General features: G+C 40.2%; 1 protein-coding gene across 3 annotated transcripts in view; it reads right to left on the bottom strand.

Moving 5' to 3' along the window:
* dagla (diacylglycerol lipase, alpha) overlaps nt 1-24,094 on the bottom strand; it is a 32,578-nt gene that overhangs the window by 5,979 nt on the left and 2,505 nt on the right. For all 3 annotated transcript variants that reach the window (XM_039795505.1, XM_039795504.1, XM_039795506.1), the window contains exons 2-18: nt 14,160-14,261; nt 13,839-14,050; nt 13,613-13,714; nt 13,394-13,532; nt 13,149-13,236; nt 11,828-11,962; nt 11,648-11,725; nt 10,884-11,008; nt 10,412-10,562; nt 9,008-9,091; nt 8,135-8,212; nt 7,756-7,836; nt 7,355-7,497; nt 5,540-5,608; nt 5,375-5,447; nt 4,678-4,886; nt 2,845-2,971 (exon numbers count right to left, since the gene is read on the bottom strand). In XM_039795505.1, the coding sequence (XP_039651439.1) occupies nt 2,845-2,971; nt 4,678-4,886; nt 5,375-5,447; nt 5,540-5,608; nt 7,355-7,497; nt 7,756-7,836; nt 8,135-8,212; nt 9,008-9,091; nt 10,412-10,562; nt 10,884-11,008; nt 11,648-11,725; nt 11,828-11,962; nt 13,149-13,236; nt 13,394-13,532; nt 13,613-13,714; nt 13,839-14,050; nt 14,160-14,254 (1,989 nt within the window). In that variant the 5' untranslated portion in view covers nt 14,255-14,261. The remainder of the gene's footprint in view (nt 1-2,844; nt 2,972-4,677; nt 4,887-5,374; nt 5,448-5,539; nt 5,609-7,354; nt 7,498-7,755; nt 7,837-8,134; nt 8,213-9,007; nt 9,092-10,411; nt 10,563-10,883; nt 11,009-11,647; nt 11,726-11,827; nt 11,963-13,148; nt 13,237-13,393; nt 13,533-13,612; nt 13,715-13,838; nt 14,051-14,159; nt 14,262-24,094) is intronic.

The following is a 24,094-nucleotide window of genomic DNA, read 5'->3' as shown; positions in this document are numbered from 1 at the left end:
ATGATTGAGGAAAGGCTAAATGTGTGCTTTCAAAATGGTAAAAAGGGGAAAGAAAAGAAGAGCTGCGGCTTCTGAAAAACCCAGCCAAGAAGGAAGAAAGAGCAGTTAATGTGGAAAAAATTAGGTTACCATGGAAACTTTGTGAATACAAAGAAAACGTGTTAGCTTGAGGAAAGGGGTTAGCAAGTTCATGCCAAAGTACTTGACCAAATGTACCGTAGCTGTGAGAGGAATGGAAAAGAATGAAGGGTTGATATGAGGAAAGCTGGATGATGAATCTCATTAACAACATAAAGAGTGCAGGTGGGACTAATCTTGCAATGTTGTAAAAGGCTATTGTTGACTCTATAGTTTAAAAGGGATTACATATTATTGTACTGTTATATACACCATTAACCTGTGATGTATACCAGGGGCTACTTAGTGATGACATTTACCCCGTCGCCTTGTTGTTGCATACACACATTCCTTCTCTTAACGCTTTGTCAGCTGTTCACATTCTTTGAGTTTTATCTCTCCCTGTTTCCGACTCTCCCTCGAACACCCTTAAACTGCAAATGGACTACTTGCCTAGACTTGCGGCACCCAGCCAGCAGTTTTTTGTGTATGTGGAGAGCGCAAAACGAAGTCATAATGGGAAGAGAGAACATTATCAGTTTTTCTCAACAATTATATCAGCTGAGCTGCTTTGCATCAGTCTTTTGTGACTTATTTCAGTGGAGGAACTGGCAGGCTCTCTCCACCTCCTCTATGGTCACTTTTTAACGTATCAGTCTTTTAAGAAGGCCTTTCTCCAAGGACTGACACCAAATCCTGAGTTTTAACCGGCAACACATGTTTTGCCTATTAAACCTCAGGCACATTACATCAGATAATCTTAGTCTGGTCATTTAGTCACAATATTAATAGTAACATTGACAGTTTTTAAGTAAACCATTCCTTTAACAGACACAACTAGATTGATAAATGTGTTGTGCAAATAGGCTAATGAAGGCCAAGTCTAATACTGAGTGTCATAAAGTCTATACAAGAGTATCAGAAGGACTGTTTTGCACGTGTAAACTACACACTTCATGTTTTTGCAAAGAGCTATGTGATATTAGTATCTTGAGGGGAGAATTTTCTCTCGGAGCACAGTTAGACTCATCAGACAGGATTTCAGAAACAGGAGCAGCAACATCTACACAAGGGTAAGTGTTGGGTGGGTCTGATTGCGTTTGTGCTGGAATGCATGAATCATTTTCAACTGAAAGTGCTTCCGAGTGAGAGTTGGATGGACTGTTAGAAAGTGAGGGGATAGACACCAAGCACGGTTCTGAGGCAGAAGTACAGTCTGACAGAGGAGGAGGAGGGAGAACAGAATCAGCATCTGAAAAAGTGACAGAGACAGCCTCAGTCTCTGTGAGGGAGGCAAGGCAAGACGGGTCTTTGTGGGCGGGAGAGGACGGATGAGAGGGAAGAGGACTAGAGCTTAATTCTGTTTGCGAGGTTATGAACACAGTGGTATTGCAGGTGGGTTGATTGACTTCTAGTTCCTTTGCTTCCAAGTTTTCCTGCTCAGACAGGGGACAAAATGGTTCCAGTACCTGCAGAAACACCAGAGGTATCAAACTACAAACTAGGCACAGCAGACGTAAACACCCACACACCCACACCCACACACACACACACACACACACACACACACACACACACACACACACACACACACACACACACACACACACAGACAGACACACACCACACACAGGGCTGAGCCACAAAAACAAAACCAAGTAAAATCTCATTTTACACCGAAAGAAACAAACATGCAATTTCAGCCACAACAAAGTGCAATCCCCACAGTGGATCCGTTACATGCAAACATACACATAAATACCCTGTTATCAAAACAGATGTTCAATTGCCGTGAAGATTACACTAATTAAGACCACCATAGACAACACCATAAAACCAGGAGTGAGCAGTTCCCATGCTTTGAAACTGGAAGAAAACAAAAGGTGCGGCAAGTTAAAGGTTTATGATGGGACACATAGATAAATTGACCATACAGTCAGATTCAATCTTCCAAAACCCTCAAAAAGAATTGTTTACTTAACACTTAAGGGGCATACCACTGAAAAGAGGATCACTGGAAACCTGAAGTTTTTGTATTTGACTTTGCTGCAATGTTCCATCATGAGATGGATTTAAAGGCCTGAGAGATGATAAATGCATCACCCATCTTCAAATGAGTTTTCTTTATTAATGTCAATTTGCCAGGCATAAATGGCAGAAAGCTTCTATCACGATCACTTCTATTTCTGATAACTGTAAAAAAACATACACATAACTGTATGACATTTATAAGGGCATGTGGCTAGATAACCACTGGATGTTGTAGTTTCTATTTTCAGGGTGAAGTTTTTAACCAAGCATACATAGTGGATCAATATTAAATTTCTAAAATTAAAGTCCATATTTGACTTTCTATGACTCCAAATGGATGGATTGGTACATTTTCAGTTTATCATCACTGCTCTATTAGCCTGAGGACACAGAGTGAAACACATCGGCAATTATATTGTGAAATCTGTAACTTTGTATTAAAGAAGGGATTTAACAAAGATATTATATTACAGCTGAAACATAACCAAAACTCAGTTGCTGGTCTCTAGCTTTAGTTAAAGTGGAAAGCAAAGTGGTATCCAGCTTTATGAACAATTGTTAAGAGACAATTCACACATACTCATCATCCACCAATTCAATTATCCAGTGTTGGAAATCAGGAACAACCAACTCCAACTCCACCACCCCATTCCACCCCCGCCGAAGCCATCGGCATGCACACAGATTACAACAGACCTTGTTAAGGCCCTCCATCACCATGTGGGGCATGTGCTCATTAAGCATGGCGGGTGATATGATAACCTCATCGAAGGCCTTGTTGTCCCCCCACAGAGCTGAGTAGGTTGGCTCCTCCTGGCCACAGCTACAGGGAAAGGGATGAAAACACAAAGTGAACACAAAAGTTGATTAAGCAACAGCCTGCCTCACTATCCAATGTGGGAGAAGCGTAAAGAATTCAGGCTATGACACCACTAAGAGGACTGACTTTTTTTGTGACAGACTTTAGAAGCGCGCTCATTTTAGAAACCAGAACAGACTTGTAAGTCGGGTCAAAAAGCTCACTAGCTGCACATGGCAAACTATAAAATGACTCAAAGTACAGTAAGTAGAGAAGAAAAGGAGAGAAAAGGACAAAGTATCCAGTAGCTGCATTGCAGTGTTCTTTTTAATTCCATTATCAGACATAATAGACGCACATGAGGATGATATCTTGTTGTCATTGTTAGGATAACCTGGCCAAACCACTTCTGCCTCATGGTTTTGCAGCAGCTTGCAGAAGGTGGTTAAAAGATTCCAAGGTTACTTGCTTCTGTGTAATGGCCAGACACACTCACTAGCATTGCAATAACACAATACAATACATAACCCATAGCTATTAACCTATGTGTGTTAATTGTATAGCCCACTTGTTCTTGATAGGCTGGAAACAATAGACAGCGTTGATGGTTAGCTTAGCACGCATATAACCATAACAATAGTAAATCAAAGGCATCATGCTAGCTAGCTTCATATGTTAAGCTAAAGGTCAATGGTTTGGGCTACTACTTAGCCTACTGCAGGGCTATTGAGGCCACACCCACTGATAATTTCTAGAATCCAACATTCTACAGCAGATTGAATAACTCAAAGTATTCACTTGCATGCCTATCTGCTTATTGTTGTTCAATGAAATAATCTATTAAAGTTCTACTGACAATGTATTCACAAAATGTTTATATTTATGTTTGTATAAGATGGAGATTGTATGAATTACCCAACATTTCCAGTTAATTCTTTTAAATTCCCATTAATTCCCATAATTTCCATTAATTCCCATGAAGGTTTCCAACTTGGAATGTTTCCAAAATTCCCCAGCTTAACTTTCCATGGAAAGTTTCTGGAAATTTACCGGAAAATGTCCGCCCCTTTGCAACCCTAGATAACAAACTATTCTCTTTTCCAGATGTTTAACCACAGTTGTTACCATCTCACATTAACAGATCCATCTGTTATTCAATGAAATGTATTCTGGCCTATAACAGCCCAGCTGATGCAGGATGTTTGATTCCAGTGTCTAACACACTCAGTATCAATTTCATTATCTGTAAATATTATTGATAAGATTTATATTTCCCCTTAAAATATATTCCCACACAGTGCAAAATTAAAAACACCATGTATGAAGAAACATGTATAAGAAAAAAGGAAGATTATAAAATAAAATATTAGACAGAGTAGCAGAGAGTGCAGATAAAAAAAAAAGTAGGAAAGCACTGCGTGAAACACTGTAAGCCCACACTGTCCACAGTACGCAATGTATACATTTTCCTTCTGAGCTGCCAGTTCTTTTATTTTACAGGTGTGAAACAAATACAAGATTTGCTTTAAGTGAATTGTGTCCACGCATCAGTTATACAACCACTTTCCCATTTGTGCTGTGGAGTCGTGTGGTGAAAAATGTATGTAAAGACAAGCTTTAAGGGCCAATACCACTCAACTGATGACTGATCTCACTTCTGGAATCTTACACAGGTACAACAGTAAAATCAATTGCTATAATCTACAGACAAATCAAATCAATTTTCTCACCATGTCTCTGGGGGATGGTTGTGCACCACGTGGATAATCTTGCCAGGAGGGTAGAGGGGGGTGGAGGCTGAAAGGGCAATGCTGAGGTCACTGGGGTGAAGCCACAGGCGACTGCTGGGGGGCGCTGCTGGCTGAGACTGAGGATCCTCATCCTCCACTGGAAGCTCTGATTTCGGAATGCATTTGGTGCCTCCCGCAATGATCCTCCACTGTTGCAAAGAAGAAGAAAAAATGCTGTTCGGTTATGTAACATAACATCAGAATCTAAATATATATTCAATATATTGTATGTGTTTCTGCAGCAGCCAGGGGTTAACCCAATGATGCTTTAATAATTACAGCGTAGATACTGTGACTGCAGTGTTGTGAGGGGTTGTGTGGAAGCCTGCAGGTTTATTTTAATCAGCCACTGCAAAAACTGGAAAATACAGCAGATGTGTGGTGCTACTGGAAACGAAGAAATGCAAATAACCATGTAATCATTCACTAGCGTTTGTACAGTAGAGATGTCTTTTTTGTCAATAACCCATAAAGCATTCCCCCTACCCCCCAATTATTGCGAGGCAGCACTGGGATGCTCTTGGCAAGACCAGCCTACTGCATCAGTTTCTTACATCTTTCTTTTTGATAATTTAGTCCAACTGGTCTACAAGTCTATCGGACGGTCATCTTCTACGGTGTCAAGCGATTTAGTCACCTTTGGCTTGTTACTTTTCTGCAAGACTTCCAGAAGGTGGCGTCGGAAACCCTCCAGTTGTGACAGGCCAAGCCTATGAGAGAACAGCAGCATATATGTCTAATGTGGTAATACTGCAGCAAAGTGAAGTTAGCCACAGAATAATGGATATAGTAGAAGAGATACCTCGGTACAAGGTCTTTTCCTAATACCACAGATGTGACAAACTCTTTGGAGTACTCCATGGCATCCTCACTGGGTGGATAAAAGAAAGAAACAGTTAAATTATGTCAACAGAAGAGTTAAGGGTATGACCTCTTTACACACATTTCCAACTCACACTTCAATGAAACATTTGTTTTAATGCAAAGTTATTATAATAATGCAATATGATGGACTGTACACAATTCTACATCAAGCATTCAGGGAATACATTTATCTGACCACAAATGTACTCTGGTGGATGCAATACTGGAAATGACAGAAAATTATCAAGAGAAGATTATTAATAACAAAATTCAGGAACCACAGAAAAAAAAAACGGTACCAGCAGAAGTGGACCCTCCCTTCCCATTTCCTTATGTGTCACACCATAAAAAAGTGCAAACAACAGTAAATGAATTCCCACATTTGATTTGCATGTGGATAGATGACCAAAAAAGGGAATCAAATGTGATCACACAGACTTTAAAAGGACATGATCAATTGTGCGTGGAAACGGGTTCTTGAATGGGGCAACCAAGAAGCGTGTATAATGAATGAACACAAGAAAATCTATCAAATATCTGGTGACTTTGAAAGCCACAGCATATGAGTCACATCATTTTCATACTCATTCAGTGATCCCTTGTGTCCTGTATGTAAGCATCTGAATTTGATAGGTTTTATTCAATCTTTTCCTTTATTTTGTCACCCGTCTTTTCCTCTGATCAAAGTCTTGACAAGTTACCATAGCAAACACAGTAAACACTGCAGCCAGCTGTATGGCAGGGTGTTAAGACAGTGCCCAGGTGTAGACAGACAAAATGCCAATCGACTCTAAACCACTGGGCCAAAAATAAACATGAATAAAGACAAATAAAGCGCAAAGCATAGTCTGTAGGTACATGTCCGAAACACTTGTTTTGGGTCTTTTGTACTTTACAACACCCTGGTTTTTCTTTGTGACACAAAAGGAGATACGTTTCAGACTAATGGAACAAATTAATATATTTTGTCTCTGTGCTCCAAACCCGGGCACATGGCAGGTCGGTAACTGTTTGGCTTTGTTATAAAAAGGATGTACACATATTTGTATAACCATTATAGCATTCAAATTCAGTTACAAATCATTTTGGGATGACTTCTAGCTTCTAATCCATTTATTCAACCTTTTAATGAGGTCATCGTATAAAGAAAAAACACTTTCTATAACTAAACTACATTGGGGTGCACTACACAACAAACAATACAATACAATACAATACAATACACAACCCGGTTTGATGGAACCTTTGTTGCAGGTCATACCTCCCTCTCATCCCTTGTTTCCTGTCTGCCCCTGTATTGTCAAATAAAGGCAACAACTACACCGCATTGCTCACACTGTCATGTTTAGTCTCCAGTGCAAACACAGGAGGGGCCATTTCTGATGAATTGAAAGTTCACAGCTCTGTTGAGCAAACATATTTATATTAAAGTGCAATAACATTAGGTGTGAAGGTTTAGCAGTGATGTGTACTGAACAACAGCTACAGACCCAGGGCTTCAATATACAGTAGTGGCCGGAGTATATAACCTGTGACAGCAGTCTGGTATCAAAACGGTCAAACATGGGTTGAACATGTGCTTGCGCTGATGAAGGGCACCCTGGTAGCTCACCTGGTTGAGCGTGCTCCCCGCATGTACAAAGGCTCAGTCTTTTAATAACTTCCTGAATAATGTACTCAAACAGAATAACTGATCTTCCCTTGTATAGTCTTTTGTACATCCTATAAAAACACGCACACAGGACTGACTCACCTAAAAAGGCCACCAGGGGGAGAGTAAGAGTAGCAGTGAAGTGTGGGGTACTGAGGTCTCAGCAGGAAGGAGAGGATAGCAGCAGTGCCTGCACCGAGAGAATGCCCAACTATGACCAGCCCATAGTGCATTGTGCCCTTGTTCTGTGAGAGACAGTCAGAGTAGTTACACTCACAACAGCACACTTTTGTTGGCACAGTGAAGATAATCACTTAAACATATTGTCTCTACTGCTATTCACAGAATTCTTTGTATAGAGTAGGGTTAGTGTTAGTGTTGAGCAGCTCGCATAGTCTTGAATCAAGTACTACAGTGGTGTTAACACAAATCCAGAGTGCAAATTAAGGAAGAGGTTCATTATTGAGCCCGCCATTCGTTATAATGTATAGTGAGTCGTGTACCAAGTCTCTTCCAAAGGCTTGTGACAAGATCATTTCCTGCTCCAGTTTCTTCTTAATGTATTCTGCTGAGTAAACCATCCCCTGAGAGTAGAAAGAAAGATAAGGGGATTTAGTGGAGGGCAGGATGGCGAGAGAGACAGAAATATGGACAGGAAGTCTGCATCATTAATCTCTCGCTCTCTCTCTCTTATTAAAATATCCAGAGCAATTATTCTACTATTAACAACTGAAATAACCTTTGGAGTCTGGGATTATGTTAGCCTACTTGTTGAAAGTGGGCAATTGAGAACAGAGAAGTGTTAGGAGGAAAAATCTCATAGGAGACTGTACAGACGAGTATACTTAATGTATTGTGGGTGAGGGTTTTTGAAAAAGTAACCTTGTGGCCAAGCCAGGTCCCGTGCTGCTCCTCTAGAGGCAAACGTTCAGAATCCCCCGTCAGATCAGTCAAGGCGTCCTGATACACACAAGATAAATTAAAACAATCTACAAAAGACAGCATAAAGAAGAGAACACAGGTGGATGAAGTGAAAAACGGGGAATTTAGACAGAGAAAGCGAAACATCCTACTAATTAAAGTGCATAGGAATGAAAAATGCCATTCATAATCTCTTGCCACTTGGATTATTATTAGTAATACTGTATTAACTGTACCTGGAGAGCTGTAGCAAGAGCTATAAGACCATGAAAGAATGGTATAAGCTCATTTAGACTCCATATGTCAGTCTTACTTTAATGCTTTTTTTCCCACCAAGCAAGGTTTTTCTTGGCTCAACATAAGGCTGCAGAGGTACCTCACGGGTGAAGAACCACAGCTTTTGAAAAACTCTTTCTTATCTTAATAATGCGTGTCAGCAGTTTGACATTTGCCCTGAGAGCAATTAGAGCTCAACTCTTATTTAGATTTATATATTCAGAAACACCATGCAAATGCTTCTTTAAACTTTGTACTCTATTTGTAACGTCCTACACTGCATGTGCAGTACCTACATGTTTCGACTTGTTGGGAGCCAAGCATCAGAGATGAGCAGTTATTTTCCTTAAAACACAAAAAAACAAAAAACAGTAGGACACTGCTCTATGTGAGAAAGGTGTAGGTCAGAGTTTTAGAACACTGCATTACACTATGAGAACTCCACCTGCTCTGGAGGTGTTGGTGTCGTGAGGTACTGAAGGGAACATGGTGCACTAATGTTTAGAGGGAGTTTAAGATGTATTACTGTAAAAACAAGAGGAGAAACCGAAAATTCACCTTTGGTGATAGGGTTCCTCTGATACTGATGACAACCTTTTTTTTCGCATGATCCACTGCCACAAAAAACGGAGTCTCATAAACCTATAAGGAAGATGCAAAGCAGACAGTAAATGGTGGTGAGTTAGAGAGGGGAACATGGGACAGGCAGAGTTAGAAGGAGGAGACAAATACTTGTTAGTTTCAACTTCTATCCCAGCAAATGGAGCACTTCCTAAGTCTTTGTCGTCAAACCTTTCTCCACTTGGCACCACATACAGTCATAAAAGTCACTCCATGAGAGAAATTTATAGATGGAAACTCGCTAACCTCACCAAGAAGTGTTCTGCTTTAGAAATCATCACCATGTGGTTTAAGTGTGAATGTGAATGCTGTGGAAATTCCACATAAAAGTAAAGTCAGTTAATTAAATATCCGATGAAGAAACTATTTCAACAACTATTTATTTTTATTTCATTGGGAATATAAGTGCCCATTTGGATGGGAAAGTAATAGGAGTTTTGCATGACTGGAGTGAAATTATTTTGACTTTTAAAACTACACCAAAACAGTGGGCTTAAACTGTGTTCCTGTAAGTTAGAAAACTAATTTTCTGTTTGTGTTAACTTTGACCACAATATTTTTTTTCAGATTTTATCATTATTATCTGACAATCTGGTACTTCTTTTTATAGGTGTGACCATGCAGCCAATCAGTTAAAACAGCCAATTTTACTCCCTAACTTATTGTCTTAACACAGCGATGCAGGCAACGACCAGGCAATCATATACCCACCACACAGGTCCCCAACAGTACCCACTCAACAGAAAGTAAAATCCAAAAGTGAATGAAAACATCTCAACAGGAACATGACAAGTGAACTGTAAAGTACTCAGTACAACGGGAACATGACAATGTACCGAAAGCCAGCAAGAGAGCATCATATGTTGAGAACAGAAATGCAACCCCGAGGCCACCAACGTGGACACTCTTTGAATGCACCTTAAGAGTTTGTCCATGATGATCACAAACAGCCTTGGCAGAGTCCAACACCTACTGAGAACCCACTTGACTTACTGCCAAAGATGAGGACACAGCAACTCGGCTCCCCATATCTCAGCAACTAAACTGATGAGTAAAGTGTTGTCAAAACATTTGCAAATGATGGCTGAAACTACAAAATAAAGCCACTAAATGATCAGACTGGCTCCTAGTTTGTGGATGTTGAGCACTGCACAGCGGCCCTGTGCTAAGTGATGTTTGTTTGACAAGATTACCGTCTGGTCTGCAAGCATAGTATGCAGGGCTCTGGGGCTCCTGGCGCTGTTCCTCAGACTTCTCCACACAACCCGTCCTTTGTCTATTTTAGGAAGTAAAGCCCAAACACCTCTGACTGCTCGTTAAGACAGTTGCCGCATTACTCACAGCATCGTGGCAGGAAGTGTAGACAATCTGAACCTGCTTGAGGTCCCTGTCCAGGAAGTGTCTCCGTATGGCCAAAACATTACAGCCGCAACAATTGTCCTCCTCCACTGTCACAGACTGAGACAACCGAGAGCCAGACACTGAGGTACAGCTGGGGTGAGAGTGGAAGATAAGAAGAAAACAGATGAACACATAAATACAAAACACCGATAAATGGCTATTTCGTTTTGTAAAACAGTATGTTGGACAAAAACAAGAGAAAAGAGGAAACGGGTAAGGTTGCAGAGATATAATCTAGTATCCCAGTGCAGGCGATGTGGTAAGAGAATGAGATTAATTCGACACTGCTTGTGTCCGTGAGTGAGTCTAACTAGAGTGGTATTGCCTCAGTGGGTTACCACTTTGAGAGGCGCAAGTGGCACAGAAGCCAAATAGATCAAAATTGTGCAGGTGTATATGTTTAAGTGCTTACGGGCAGGAGCTGGCGAGGCGGCACAGCCCACAGGCAGGCTTCCTCATTAGGTACATGGGCCAACCGTATGCAGCCAGGGCAAAGAGCATGTAATAACAGACATCCTTGTACATGTTCATCTCGGCCTGGGAGAGGAAGAGGCAGACAAACGGACACACACACACACACACACACACACAAGTCAGAGCAGCTGAAGAATAAGAGTATTATAACACATTCAGAAAATCCTGATATTCAAATATTAATTTTCGATTAATACATGCAGTGAAGACACAGACACACACACAGACACACACACACACACACACACACACACACACACACACACACACACACACACACACACACACACACACACACACACACACACACACACACACACACACACACACACACACACAGAGTGGCTCTGGTTCAAGACCATTGTTTTGTTTGTAAGAGACACTGGGACCTCTCCGTCTCTTCTCATTTTTATATCTACATTTTCTTAATCATTTTTATGATGTCCTTTTCAGGACAGCTACAAGGGAGCCCTATCCTTGTGTATTTACATGACTTTAAGCAAATACAATCCATTCAATAAAAGGTAAATGAGGTACACGACAACCTTTAAGAAAGAGTTAAACTGCTTGTTGTATTTTTATGATCCAGTATTTTATTGTTTACCTGAATTCTTAATGTTTTAACTTTCTCAAGAGTCCACTGTTTATGTGTCATCAACACAAACTTCACTTTGTTAATTTATCACAGAGATAGAAACTCACCGAGTTCTTAAGGTCCAGGTATCTAGTATTACGAGTGACAGGCATTCCAGATAAGAAGGCTAAAATGTCATTGTTGGCCTTAGGAAGAGAAAACAGAATAAAAACGCTATTTTCATTACAGCACATGCCTAAGCAAGCAAAAAACTACAGACATTAATATAATTTTATAGACAGTGATACCTGGTCCAGGATAGCAGATCTCTTAGACCTCTGCCTCTGGCGGAGAAGTACCAGGCCAGCAATAATATCACTAGGCACAATGTCCAGGTCTCTGAAGAACTCTGCAAAAAGGCTGGCCACTTCTGAATACGCATCCTGGACAGGAGAGCAGCAGATATCAGGACACATTGGCAAAGCACAGAAACTTAAACACGATTGAACTACAGCAGGTTTCATTTCATCATGCAACCTTCAAACTGTCTGACCCTCTGTTTGTTGTGCTCTGTTTCAGTAAATGATAGTTCATGTCAATGTTCCTTGTTGATTACTGTAATTCACACTTGGACATAACCAAGTCTGTATTCATGTATGTCATTGTAGGGAGATATGGTATAACTATATATTTAATGAAATTTGGAACGCTTCAAAAGGACAATAAGCTAAGGGTTTGTCATGTCCAGTGAATTTGTACCAAGATCTGTACCTCACTGAGGACAGCATGTCTTAGTATTTCTCAAGTACTAGTTTTAATTTAGTCAGTGGAAAAAATACATTGGACTGTTGCCATGGTCCCACCCGATGCCCTGCTACGCCCTGCTACGCCCTGCTACGCCCTGCTACGCCCTGCACTGTTACTACTATTATTTTTAGTCACAGTTCTATTATGTTTATTGTTTTAATTGCCACTGTTCATCATACCAACTGATATAATTATTATGAATCACATTTCTCTATATCTGTATCAGTGTCTCTGTGTCCCACCCGGCAGCGGCAGATGGTCGCCCACCAAGAGTCAGGGTCTGTCCGAGGTTTTTGCCAGTAAAAAGTAAGTTTTTCTTTGCCACTGTCGCACCAAATGCTTGCTCTTGGGGAGGAATTGTTGGGTCTCTTTAAATCATAGTGTGGTCATGTGGACACTTTACAGATATTCTATCTGTAAAGTGTCCTGAGATAACTCCTGTTATGATTTGACACTGTAAATAAAATTGAATTGAATTAAAAGCTGATGGCAATCTTTCATGGATTATATTCTGCATTCCAGTCTAGTAAATGGCAGTTACTAGAAGTAATGCGACTGCAGTTCTGCAGACTGACTTTTTTGTGGACAGCTTGTAAACGGATTTAGCCTGAAATTAAATAATGTTATATTCATATTTTGTATGAAATGCTTAATGTTGCTGGTAAGTAGATGAGCAGTGAGTTCCTTTGTGTCACAGACTCAACTTATCCTGTCAGGGCTTATTTTAATGACTGGCTTACTGGACGTTAAGCCTGACACATTTCTGGTTTCATTCATGTCGGTATTACTTAATAAAAAGGGTAAATGTGTGTTGTGACTCACTGATTGGGTATCCTGGGCTCTTGTGCAGCACATGAAGAACTTAAGTCTCCTGCTCCAGCTGCTGGCTTGTCCTTCCTCTAGCCGGTGTCTAATAGAGAGAAAAAGGAAAGGAGTACTGTCAAGACTGAATTTGTGTTAAAAAAAAAAGAAAACAGGTAAAATGTGTATGCCTGGATGCGAGACACAGCAACTCGAGCAAATGAGAGACAAAGAGAGAAATAGAGAAGCTAAGTGCCTGTTAATACCTGAGAGTGTACGTAGTGAGGTTGCGCTGACGCCGACGGGTGGCTTTCAGTTTGACAAAAGTCCGACCCGTAGGATCAAAGGTGCACATGAGGGTAATGCAAACGCTGAATATCACTAGCCAGTTGCACGCAACGATTCCTGCAGAGAATATAAAAATATCATTCATATTCAAGCATAACAAATCCCTTTGAACTTCCTTTATATCCTTATTCACTCACCCAAAGCCAGGTTTTTGGCAGTGACATCAGAGCATGGCTGGTAATACTGGAGAAGCCAGGCAATTCCCACCACAGCATATACTAGCTCGACCAGCAGAATAGCTGGAGAGAGAGAGAGAGAGAGAGAGAGAGAGAGAGAGAGAGAGAGAAAAATAATGATCAATATCTGCCCAATCAATATAAATAATTTTCAGGAAAAAAACACAAACAGCGTGTATTGTCTTACCGAGCCGTATATAGATGACATACTGCACAGCTTCCCTGGGCTGTGTGTACAGAATGCTGCCTCTCATGCTCAACCACATGATGGCGCTCTCACAGATAAGGCAGCTGACCAGGATGCCCAGGTACCCTCGGCCATGGTCCACCAGCGTTACAGAACAGGACTGTTCTGAGCCATAGGGGACGCCGAACAGAACCACAGACAGAACCACCAACCTGAGAATGAAAGCAAACGGTAAGGAATATACTGTACATCTTCTTGCCGAGATACGCGGATATATTAATAATGCAATATATATGCAGAGAAATCAATACAGTGACTCACCAGATGCAGTGCAATAAAAAGAGGAAGAGGGCGGGCAGCACCAGGTCATCACTGCCAACTGACCAGCGCCGCCGAAACATCACCATGCCAGGCATCACTGCCCTGTGGGAAGACCAAGGGGAGAGATACAACTTCAGGGACAATGGACATCATTTGCAACATATATTTTTTTGTCTCAATTCTCCACAAGTAGTTTTTAACAGGTTTACACATACTGTACATCATAATCTTACATGATGAGCTTCAAACAACAACAAAAAAGGATCAACAAACAGAGTACATTTATACTGGCATAGATGTCTCAACAGGTCTTGCTCAAAGCTTGTACTTTCTGTTCCTTAAACTGCAGGGATTATAACAGAAATAGACTTGCACAGAGGAGAGAGTGAAAGATAATGGGATGTGGAGAAGATGAGACTTATATTGTGTGAAGGGATGCAGAGAAAATGCACCACTTAATGAAAAAAGAAAGACAACAAGCTTTGATGTATGATGGTACCACACTGGTTTTAGACACGTGAAAAAGCTTCTTTTACATCACTCTGTCCATTCTCAGAAAAGCATTGAGAGTTTGTTCAAGTTGCCTCTGGGCTAAACTGAAATGAACTGTAAAATGAATGGTAGGGAGAAAATAGTTGGGAGAGAAGGAGCCACTGAGAGGCTGATGCAGGCCTTTTGGTGCCGATACAGGCTGATACAGCCTTTATCGTGCGCTGCTCCTGCATATTTGCTGAAAGCTAAAGAACAGCTTTTTCAATTCCGTAAAAAAAAAAAAAAAGTACGCCCTCCATCATGCCAAAACTGTTGACTATAAAAGATAAAGCAGCACAACTTAAGTTCAAGATTTCAAGCTGGTTACTATCCAGCACTCCTCTGCTTTTTCATATTGTTTCAGAACATTTTTTCACATTCTTTAGTTATTGAGAAACTAGCAGCCCCCCTCTTTGTTTTCCCCTTAAATACCACAGTCATCACAGTTGTTAAAGTCCCACTTCTCACATCGTGCCTGCATGAAATAGCACACACGGTAGGGACAGTTGCATCATTCCCTAGTCCTAAATGTAGGATTTTACAAGACCTTCCTTTTAAATACAAAAGGTGCAGTGATCTGCATTTCCACAATGGGTGTAACTGTAGACTGAGGCAATTTGTTGGGAAAATGAGGAAAAAGCAGGAGTTGCAAGATCTGGGTTGCTTATTTAAATGGGTCAGAAAGAGACAGTGATGTGCATTCATTAAACTCTGATTGGACCAAGATAGTTACTGGCTAGTACTGGCACAACAACTTAATGTGGAAATACTTTTGTTTCTTGACATTATGGGTCTTGTTTTGCACCGGTCTATTGAAATTAAACTGGAATGTATAGTAATGTTTTTTATTCCTTGTGGATGTCAGGCAGTGTCAAGATGCAGATGCTTGTCATTTCATTCCTAGACTTAAAATGAGTATGGAAAGTGACATGCTATTTTATACGGTGACAGTTCAAGCTGCCAGTAAAAATCCAGCTAAGCAACTCTAGAAGAAAAAGCTGACTGTCTGCAGAACAATAACTTGGTTATAATAACACACCAAGAAACTTATTTCATGGAGTGGGCACAAATATTACAGGGCAATTTATGCCCAGTACAACCAACTCTTTCAATGTTTTAGTGACACAAAAATTGTTTTCACAGCAACTTAGCCTGAGCTGTGTTGGCAGGTGATTGCAACTGGCTAACTGCAGCAAAAGCAGAAGGGTCAATGCAAGAGCAGTGAAGGGACAGTATTAAGGCTTTCCTTCAAATCAAAGCACTACAGCAGGTGCTTTCACTGATTAGCAGACCTTTAACCAAAGAGGATGGATGACACCGTGAAATCAGCTGGAAGAAAAACCTGTTCACGCTCAGGAAAGCAGCAGCAAATGATTGAATCCCTCGATATAAACCTTGGGTACCTGCTGTGATTATTCGTAAAAAGCCAAAGCATCAGGGGAGACTTGAGGAATTAACATTAGGCGTGGCACGACTGTTGACCTGCAGATTCCAGTTCTTAATTTCAGCCTATTTGGCTCCTCAGCTTCGAGGTAATGAAAGAGAGTGAAAAAAACAAGGGCATGTGAATGGGTTCATGTGACTGAAGTCACCTCACAGCTACTTGTAAAACTGGGTTGGAGTAACATTAAAGAGGACAGTGGGAGGAAGGAGGGAGGGGGAAAAAAGAGGGGACAAGATATAAGGGAGCATCTGAACTCCCCCAAAATCTCATTTAGGCCAAAACAATCAGGCCAGGGAAATCAAGCAGATCTCTTAAATGCAGAAGGCACACTCTAGATCTCCAGGGATACTGTTATCAGCACACTCCTCTAGGCCTGTGGTTAAGATATGGCTTAAATTCCCAGCAGAGACCTCAACATTGGAAAAAACATTATGACATAATTATAAATTAAATGGGATTAGAGAGTAACATTTTGACCTTGCACTGTAAAGTGTTTGTTTTACTTTTAAGTTATTATAAGTGGTTCCAGTTTCTTCCATCTGTCCATGCACCCATCCGTTTTCTAAATTATTATATTGAAGTCTACTACTATGAAATCAGATATCCTTATGTGGAATGATCTGTCCAATAACGTTATTGTTTGACTCTTGTTTTTTGGATTAACAGTCAAATCTATAGAATGTTAAAAATTCATTAAAATGCCCTTCACCATAACCCAAAGCCTGAGGTGATGGCTGTAAATAGTTTTGGCCGGCCAACAGTCCATAGACGTGTTCTCTACATTGATATGAAACAGAAAAAAAGCAGGAAATTCTCACTTTTAAGAATATTAAGCCACAGAATGTTTTGCTTGATAAACAAAAAGATACATTTCTATTGTTTTGATGAATTGATTAATGTCAGCAGTTATAACCCATGAAGGACTTTGTAAACTGCTTCCAGACAAACACTGTTATTATTTCCCTTATCATTATCAGCTAACAGTCACAATCGTCTTGTTTGGTAATGTCTCACAAATAATTTTCAACACCATGAGCAGGCAGGACTATGTTGCATTTATTCAATCTGTATCCATCCACTGTGAGGCATGCAGCAACTGTAACCACAGATTCTGACGTCAGTCAATATTTCCGATTGATCACTCCCAAGGTTCTGAGGAGATCAATGGGCTAAAAACACCTCCGAAAATTTTACCTTTAACGATCGGCATGTCCATGTCCAGCTGCAAATGACTTAAATAAGTAAAGCTGTGACCAGTCCTTGAGAGAAGACTTAAATCCTCCCCTAAATCAACCTTCCCTTTCGTGAATTAAAAAGCACACTACGCCCAATGATCTAAGTATAGGTAATCTATCAAGCTACACAGTGACATACACAAATTCCAGCCTATTACTCTCGCAATCAGTTCTGTGTACAACTAATCAGCACTGACCTCTGGCGAGATCTGCTCTGCTAGCCTCATTTCATGGAGGAAGACTCTGGTCATCAGTACATGTCTCAACCCCACATCCTCACCAGTTGCCTCCTTCAGGGCTCTCCTATCCCTCACCCAGGGGATGTCAGCCTATTAGTGGTGCTGTTAAGCTTCTACTGTAGACATTAGCAGAGGCACTTAGACCGTTTTCACCACAGTGAAATGCTAACAGATCATTACACTTTATATTCAACTTTAGTCCCTTTACAGGGAGTTTAAACTGTATGTGTATCTGTAATGTTTATGTGTGCTTTTATAGTGCACTTTACTTCCTTAAGCAATTTATAATTTGTGAGGAAACTACAAAGGAATAGATATTTTATTTCTTTAAAATATTTATCATCAGAAAACTGCATATCTTCAGAAAATAAAGACACACAGCGTGAGACAAGTAAATTGGTTAGAGTGTGAAATACCACATTCCTTTGACAAGGATGGCTCCATAAAATAGACCAATACACACAAATGCTGCCCAATCAAATTCCCCAAAAAAAGGATTACAGCATAATTTATTATGTGCAATAATTAATTATCTTTCAAATACACAAAAATGTTACAATGTTAAGGCCGCCTCACTGGACACACTTGGACTGACGTACAACATACTGATTGTTTTAAAACCTGTACACAGCAAGAAGACACTTTTTGACAGACATAGCTGACCTATTTTACTTATCAATAGCTCAAGCCACCAATCAAGATTTGATTTTATTGTGATAATACTCTTGCAAATCCAAACAGTGTGACAAGTAGCTGGCCAAAAAGAGAAGAAAAAGACTTGACACTATCAGAACTCGTCAACAATTGGGATCCTATCCCGCACATTCAAGCATACAGCAAAGTTTAAATATAGACTACTGGGTGTCATATTTTCACTTTACAAGGCTTAGTCTACATACAGTACATACCATGGTTCTGAATACCTTGCACTGTAAATTGGCTTTTAGCATTCTGTGGATTCATAGATGTTTAAATGAGCAAGGCATGGCTCCTCTCCCTTTGTTTCATGCAACCCTTTCCTGTCCTACATGTAAATACTTAGCCTAACACTTAAACTCTGACATAATTTGGATTTATATTATTATATTCCCATTAAATGGACTAGTGTAAAATCAATAATTTTTAGCAGTTGTGAGTGGGACCCGTCATATCATAATGCAGAACAACGCTGACACTGATCAGTGAGAAACTGTCATATCGGCATGACCATTTTTATTTTTTTTTATTTTGAAAGCATATTGATGCACTCAACTAAGCAGGTCTTCATTACCTGCGTGAGTATGTATTTGGTAACACTTTATTTGAAGGTATCGACATAATCGTGACATGACACTGTCATAACTATGACATGACACTGTCATGAACGTGTCATAAACGTTATAAACAAGTCAAACGTTTATGACTTCTGTCATTAAGTGTCATTCGGTTTTCGTCATGACAAATTGACATTGTTTGGGTTGTCTTGATTAGGACAACTTGACATTAATCAAAGTGACATTACCAGAAGTTGTCTTGGCCATGACAAGTTGACATCAAATTTGTTGTCATGACAAATACATCTTCTGGTAATAATGTCATCCTGGTTAATGTCAAGTTGTCATTCCAAAGACATACCAAACAAATTGAATGTCAACTTGTCATGATCAAGACAACTTCTGGTAATGTCACTTTGATTAATGTCAACTTGTCATAATCAAGACAACCCAAACAATGTCAACTTGTCACTTGACACTTAATGACAAAAGTCATAAACGTTTATGACTTGTTTATAATGTTTATGACACGTTCATGACAGTGTCATGTCATAGTTATGACAGTGTCATGTCACGATTATGTCGATACCTTCAAGTAAAGGGTTACCATTTATTTAAATTAAAAGATATGACCACAGATTTGTTATTTTGCTATTCAATACACCAACACCACAATTTCTATATTACTGTGGCTATTGATTCAACGAATATGCTTTGCTCATATAATATAAATGATACCCTCCATGATTTACTTGGAGATGATGCAGTCAGAATAAAAGCAATCACAGAGCCAATCCCTTCTTAATGTTGAGGGAATAGTAAAGAAACGTTGTTGTTACTGAGGTTGACATTTTAAACAAGTTTGTATTTTTAAACCTCCTAAAGCAATAAATACATTCAGTTCCAGTCCCCTGAAGCTGAAGCTGGCACCCACACATACACACCCTGCTGTTTTTTTTAACCTGAGATCAAAAGAGCATCTAAAATGTCTAAAACCTGACCTTTAGGACAACTCTACTACACAGACAACTCCAGGCTGAGCTGCAGTTCCTGACTCTGCTATGATAGTGCTTTTTGCATTCGTCATGAGTCATGCAAACTCTTGACTCTCATCCTGAGCTAGTGACTCCGTCTCAATCCAAATGACATGTGTTTTGTGAAAAGACTGACATATTCCTGCATGTGAGCAATGCTTTTGTGCTCCACGCTGCGTGCTACTGTGTGCCAGGCCCAGGCCCGTACCCACGTGATGCGACAACAATGATGTAACAACAATGACAGGGCTCCCCGTCTGTCATTATGGCTTTGTCTGTGACATGGACATGAAACAAACGAGGCACAGGCATGCAGCACAGCATTAGTAATGTTTTACTGAGAATGTTTGCTTTCGAATTGTCTGATGCATCTCCTACGCATGATAGTAAAATCTACAATAATCTTATTTTTAACTTACACAAGGCTTTTTACCACTAAATGTTATTACAATCTAGCTATTCTGGTATGTCTTCATTTGGTTTGTACACGCACATATTCACCTTTGCTAATAAAGAGGTAAAAACTCATGGTCTCACAGGATTACACAGAACACGGTCAATATATCAATAAATCATTCCTGGGGTAGATACAGATGCTGGACTTGAATCTAAAAGCTGCACAAACTGCAAATTCAACCCCCATCTGAACTCAACATTAGTTGTATATTCCTTGTTTTAAAGACTGCAGGCTGCTCGGGTATTACTAGCAGCAGGTGTTTCCTACTCTTCCATCTCAGTCACGTCTGCTGCAGCAACAGCAGCAGCATCATCAAGCCAAGCTGTGGCACACAGCTTGTTCGTTGCAGCCGCTTTATTTTCTATCACATTCTCTCCCTGAGAAACCTCTCCATCTATCATCACAACTTTAGCCAAGCTCAAGAAGAACATTTACTTTGTGTGGCGCGCACACGCACACACACACACACACACACACACACACACACACACACACGCACACACACACACACACACACACACACACACACACACGGTTTGTCATGTCTTCATCCTCAACTTGACTTCTGTTTTGGAGAGAGCATCACTTGCAGCAGCTTTGTGTTTATTTTCCGATTTGAACAGATACATGATGGTACAGCTGCCAACAAACGTGTTTTTTCACAGATATACACATTTAGTTTGACACTAAAAAGCATGCCTGGTTGAAATAGGGCAGCTGCCCCAGTGTAGCAGTGTGTTGTGTATTCTGCATCACTTGATTACACAAACATTTCCCCTTTTGTGTTGTCAAGTGGGTGAGTACATTCATTTTGTGGATGTCCATCCAAAGTCTTCCTATGGTGTGCTTCAACGGACAGTAAATACATCCTACACAAATTATATCCATCTTAAGCCAACAGATATAAAACACTTATGCACATGTGTCAATAGTGGTGCGATTATTTACTTGTTCATGGTGATGCATCCACCACTCTTCACACACACTGTAACTCTTAATGTCAGCATACTCACACATACTGGGAGAAAATCTATGTAAACTAAGGTGTGTCCAACAAGACGCAGGTGAACAGACTCCAGCTTTCACTTCAGCGCCTGAATACATCCTGGATGCATCCAGCATTCACTGCAGCACAGTTTCTTTAGTTTCTGAAGCAAGTATGGATATCCTGTGCTGATCCATTGGATGTGAATACTCACGCTGCACTTTTATTTGGTGAATGTAAAATAGATGGGAGAATGTAAGTCTTACATTCATGCTGTCTGTACACACGAAATGTAAGGATGTGGCTTCGGTGACAAAGTTGACAGACCATATGCAGACGTGGGAGTCTTGTGTGTTATTTGTAAAGGTTTATACAACTATTGCACAATCAGTTGGTGAACTATTATTAAAGAGAAGCTCTGTGGGCACACATTCAGGCATTCAGTGACTCCCCTGTCCTACAGGTAGCTTGTTATGGTGTCAGAATCAATAGAAATCAGCAAGAAAGGAACACTATTTGCTCAGGGGGACAGTGAAGGCAGACTGAAGGGGAGTTGGACACAATCCTGGACAGACAGGCTACTGAGAATGTCTACAGAAAATGCTGTGGTTATGCCCGGTTGGCAGGACTGCAGCACAGTCCCAAAGCTCTCCAGTCTCCTCTGCTCTCTGTCATACATCCATCTGCTCCAGTCTCTCTTTTTCTGCCTGGGTCAGTGTTACACTCTGCTCAGATCAAGATTCTCTCCAGCATTTGTCACATCCCTGGCTCTGCTCCTGCTGTCTCTAAGGATCCTGTCTCTTCCTATTTGGTTACACAACAGCAGCATTCTGTCCATCCTAAAGAATCTCACCAGTCTCCTATCTCCATCTCACCCTCTGTCTTCCCATCCTCATGCTCTCTCCTTCTTCTCCTTCTACCCACACACTCATTCAGTATTCATATTTTGGAGGACATTTATGAGCATGAAACCGAGCGTGTGCATCTGCACCATTTTCAGTGCAGAGGAAGCCTACATTTTCTTCTCGAGCCTTCCCCTGTCCCCCTCCTCTTCCTTATCTAGCTAATCCAGATTCTGGTTTTGGTTTCGTGATGCTCATCTTTTTTTAGACTAAAAGCCATGTGCCACTCACTCCTACTCTCCCTCTGCCTCTTTCTCCATCTTTTTCTCCCACTGCCACCCACTCAATCCCTTTAACCTCTTCCCACTCCATTTACTCTTCTTTCAGTTGATGTGATAGTATGTGGACTGCGGCTACATGTGTGTGTTTGTGTGTACATAAATGTTTTTTAACATATGTGCTCTGCCAACCTGTCTGTGGCATGCTGCCACAAACCATGTACCGATCTGTTTATCATCATATCTGGTCAGATACTGAAAATAACTGCAGCAGTTTTGTCCATGTAATACACTCCTACAGCCATAGGTTTTCAGCAGTGTGCTAAATGTATTGTGGTACTACTTTAATTTAGCATTTTTCTCACCTTTTTATTTTTCACGCAGCTGTCTTACTAATTGCTTTGCTGCAGAATCACATGATTTCAGTTCTGCAGCTTATAGATTTTGCAATATGTCCAGGAGGGGACACACACAAACACACATGTGGTGTGCAAAAGCACTTGCCAGATGATCAAAACTGCCTCCCGGCTTATTATCACAGTGTGATGCCCTTTTACATATGGCTTATATAGATCACATGTCCCATGATTCACTGGTAAATAATGAAGGGGTATGCTACTACAGCTCCACAAGACATAAAGAAGACCTGACATTAGTGACAGAAGTTTATTATCAACTGCAAACTTGAACATGTTAATCCCCTCATAATCTCTCATGAATTTACATTTCAAGCTCCATGTCTGACAACTGAATACACAGAGGTTACTGGAACCCAGATTTTTAGAACAGTCCATTTAAAATAAATAATTTGCAATTAAATGACTGTTTTAATTAACATGTTTTACACGATATGGTATAACAGACAAGTTTAAAAAAAAATACTTACATAAAAATACAAAAAAATAAAAAGGTGCCTTTTGTGCCAACATGTATTCTACAAACAGACAACAAAATTAACTTTGATTTCAAGGGCCTGTGGCATTATACATTCAATACAAGATTATCTAATTTTGTCTGCGTTCATTATCTCAGACAAGGATTTAAATGTATGCTTGATCTGAATATTTGCAATTTAACTACAAGTGTCAAAGTTTCACTCAAATCACTCCTCAGTTTAGCCAATATGTGTAATTATATTAGTATTAATTATATTAATGGAAGGGAGTTTTCCCGAAATGAGTCGGTACAAGTGTCTTGTCTTGGTGTTTTTCTGTAAAAAAAAAATAAGAATTTATTTTCTTATCTCACAAACACCTCAGCTACGTCAGCTATGCAGCTAACATGACAGTACAGATGTGCTGTTGAGATAATACAGGCTGACAACCTTTAATACCAAACTTTGCCCATCATTACCTTATAAGACTGAGATTTGGTTTGATAACATAGAGAGAAGTCTCTAGTGCGCTTGCTCTATGGGCCACACAGTGCAGAAGCAGTGCCGATTATCCGGCTAATTTTAGACGCGGCAGAAAAAAACTACCTTACAAAATGTTTGTTTGTTTGATTGTTGTTGTTGTTGTTGTTGTTGTTTTGTGTAGCATAAGGGACTACAACTCACATGGCATGCGTTTTAGAATGACAATAAACCTTTACCTTGTAAACCTTGTGTCACCCAAACACCAGCATTAAGCCCTGCT

This window comes from Perca fluviatilis, chromosome 3 (assembly GCF_010015445.1).
Source record: "Perca fluviatilis chromosome 3, GENO_Pfluv_1.0, whole genome shotgun sequence".
In the NCBI taxonomy this organism is placed as follows: domain Eukaryota; kingdom Metazoa; phylum Chordata; class Actinopteri; order Perciformes; family Percidae; genus Perca; species Perca fluviatilis.
The sequence above is the reverse complement of the archived record's forward strand: the minus strand, read 5'-3'. Positions and strand labels throughout refer to the sequence as shown.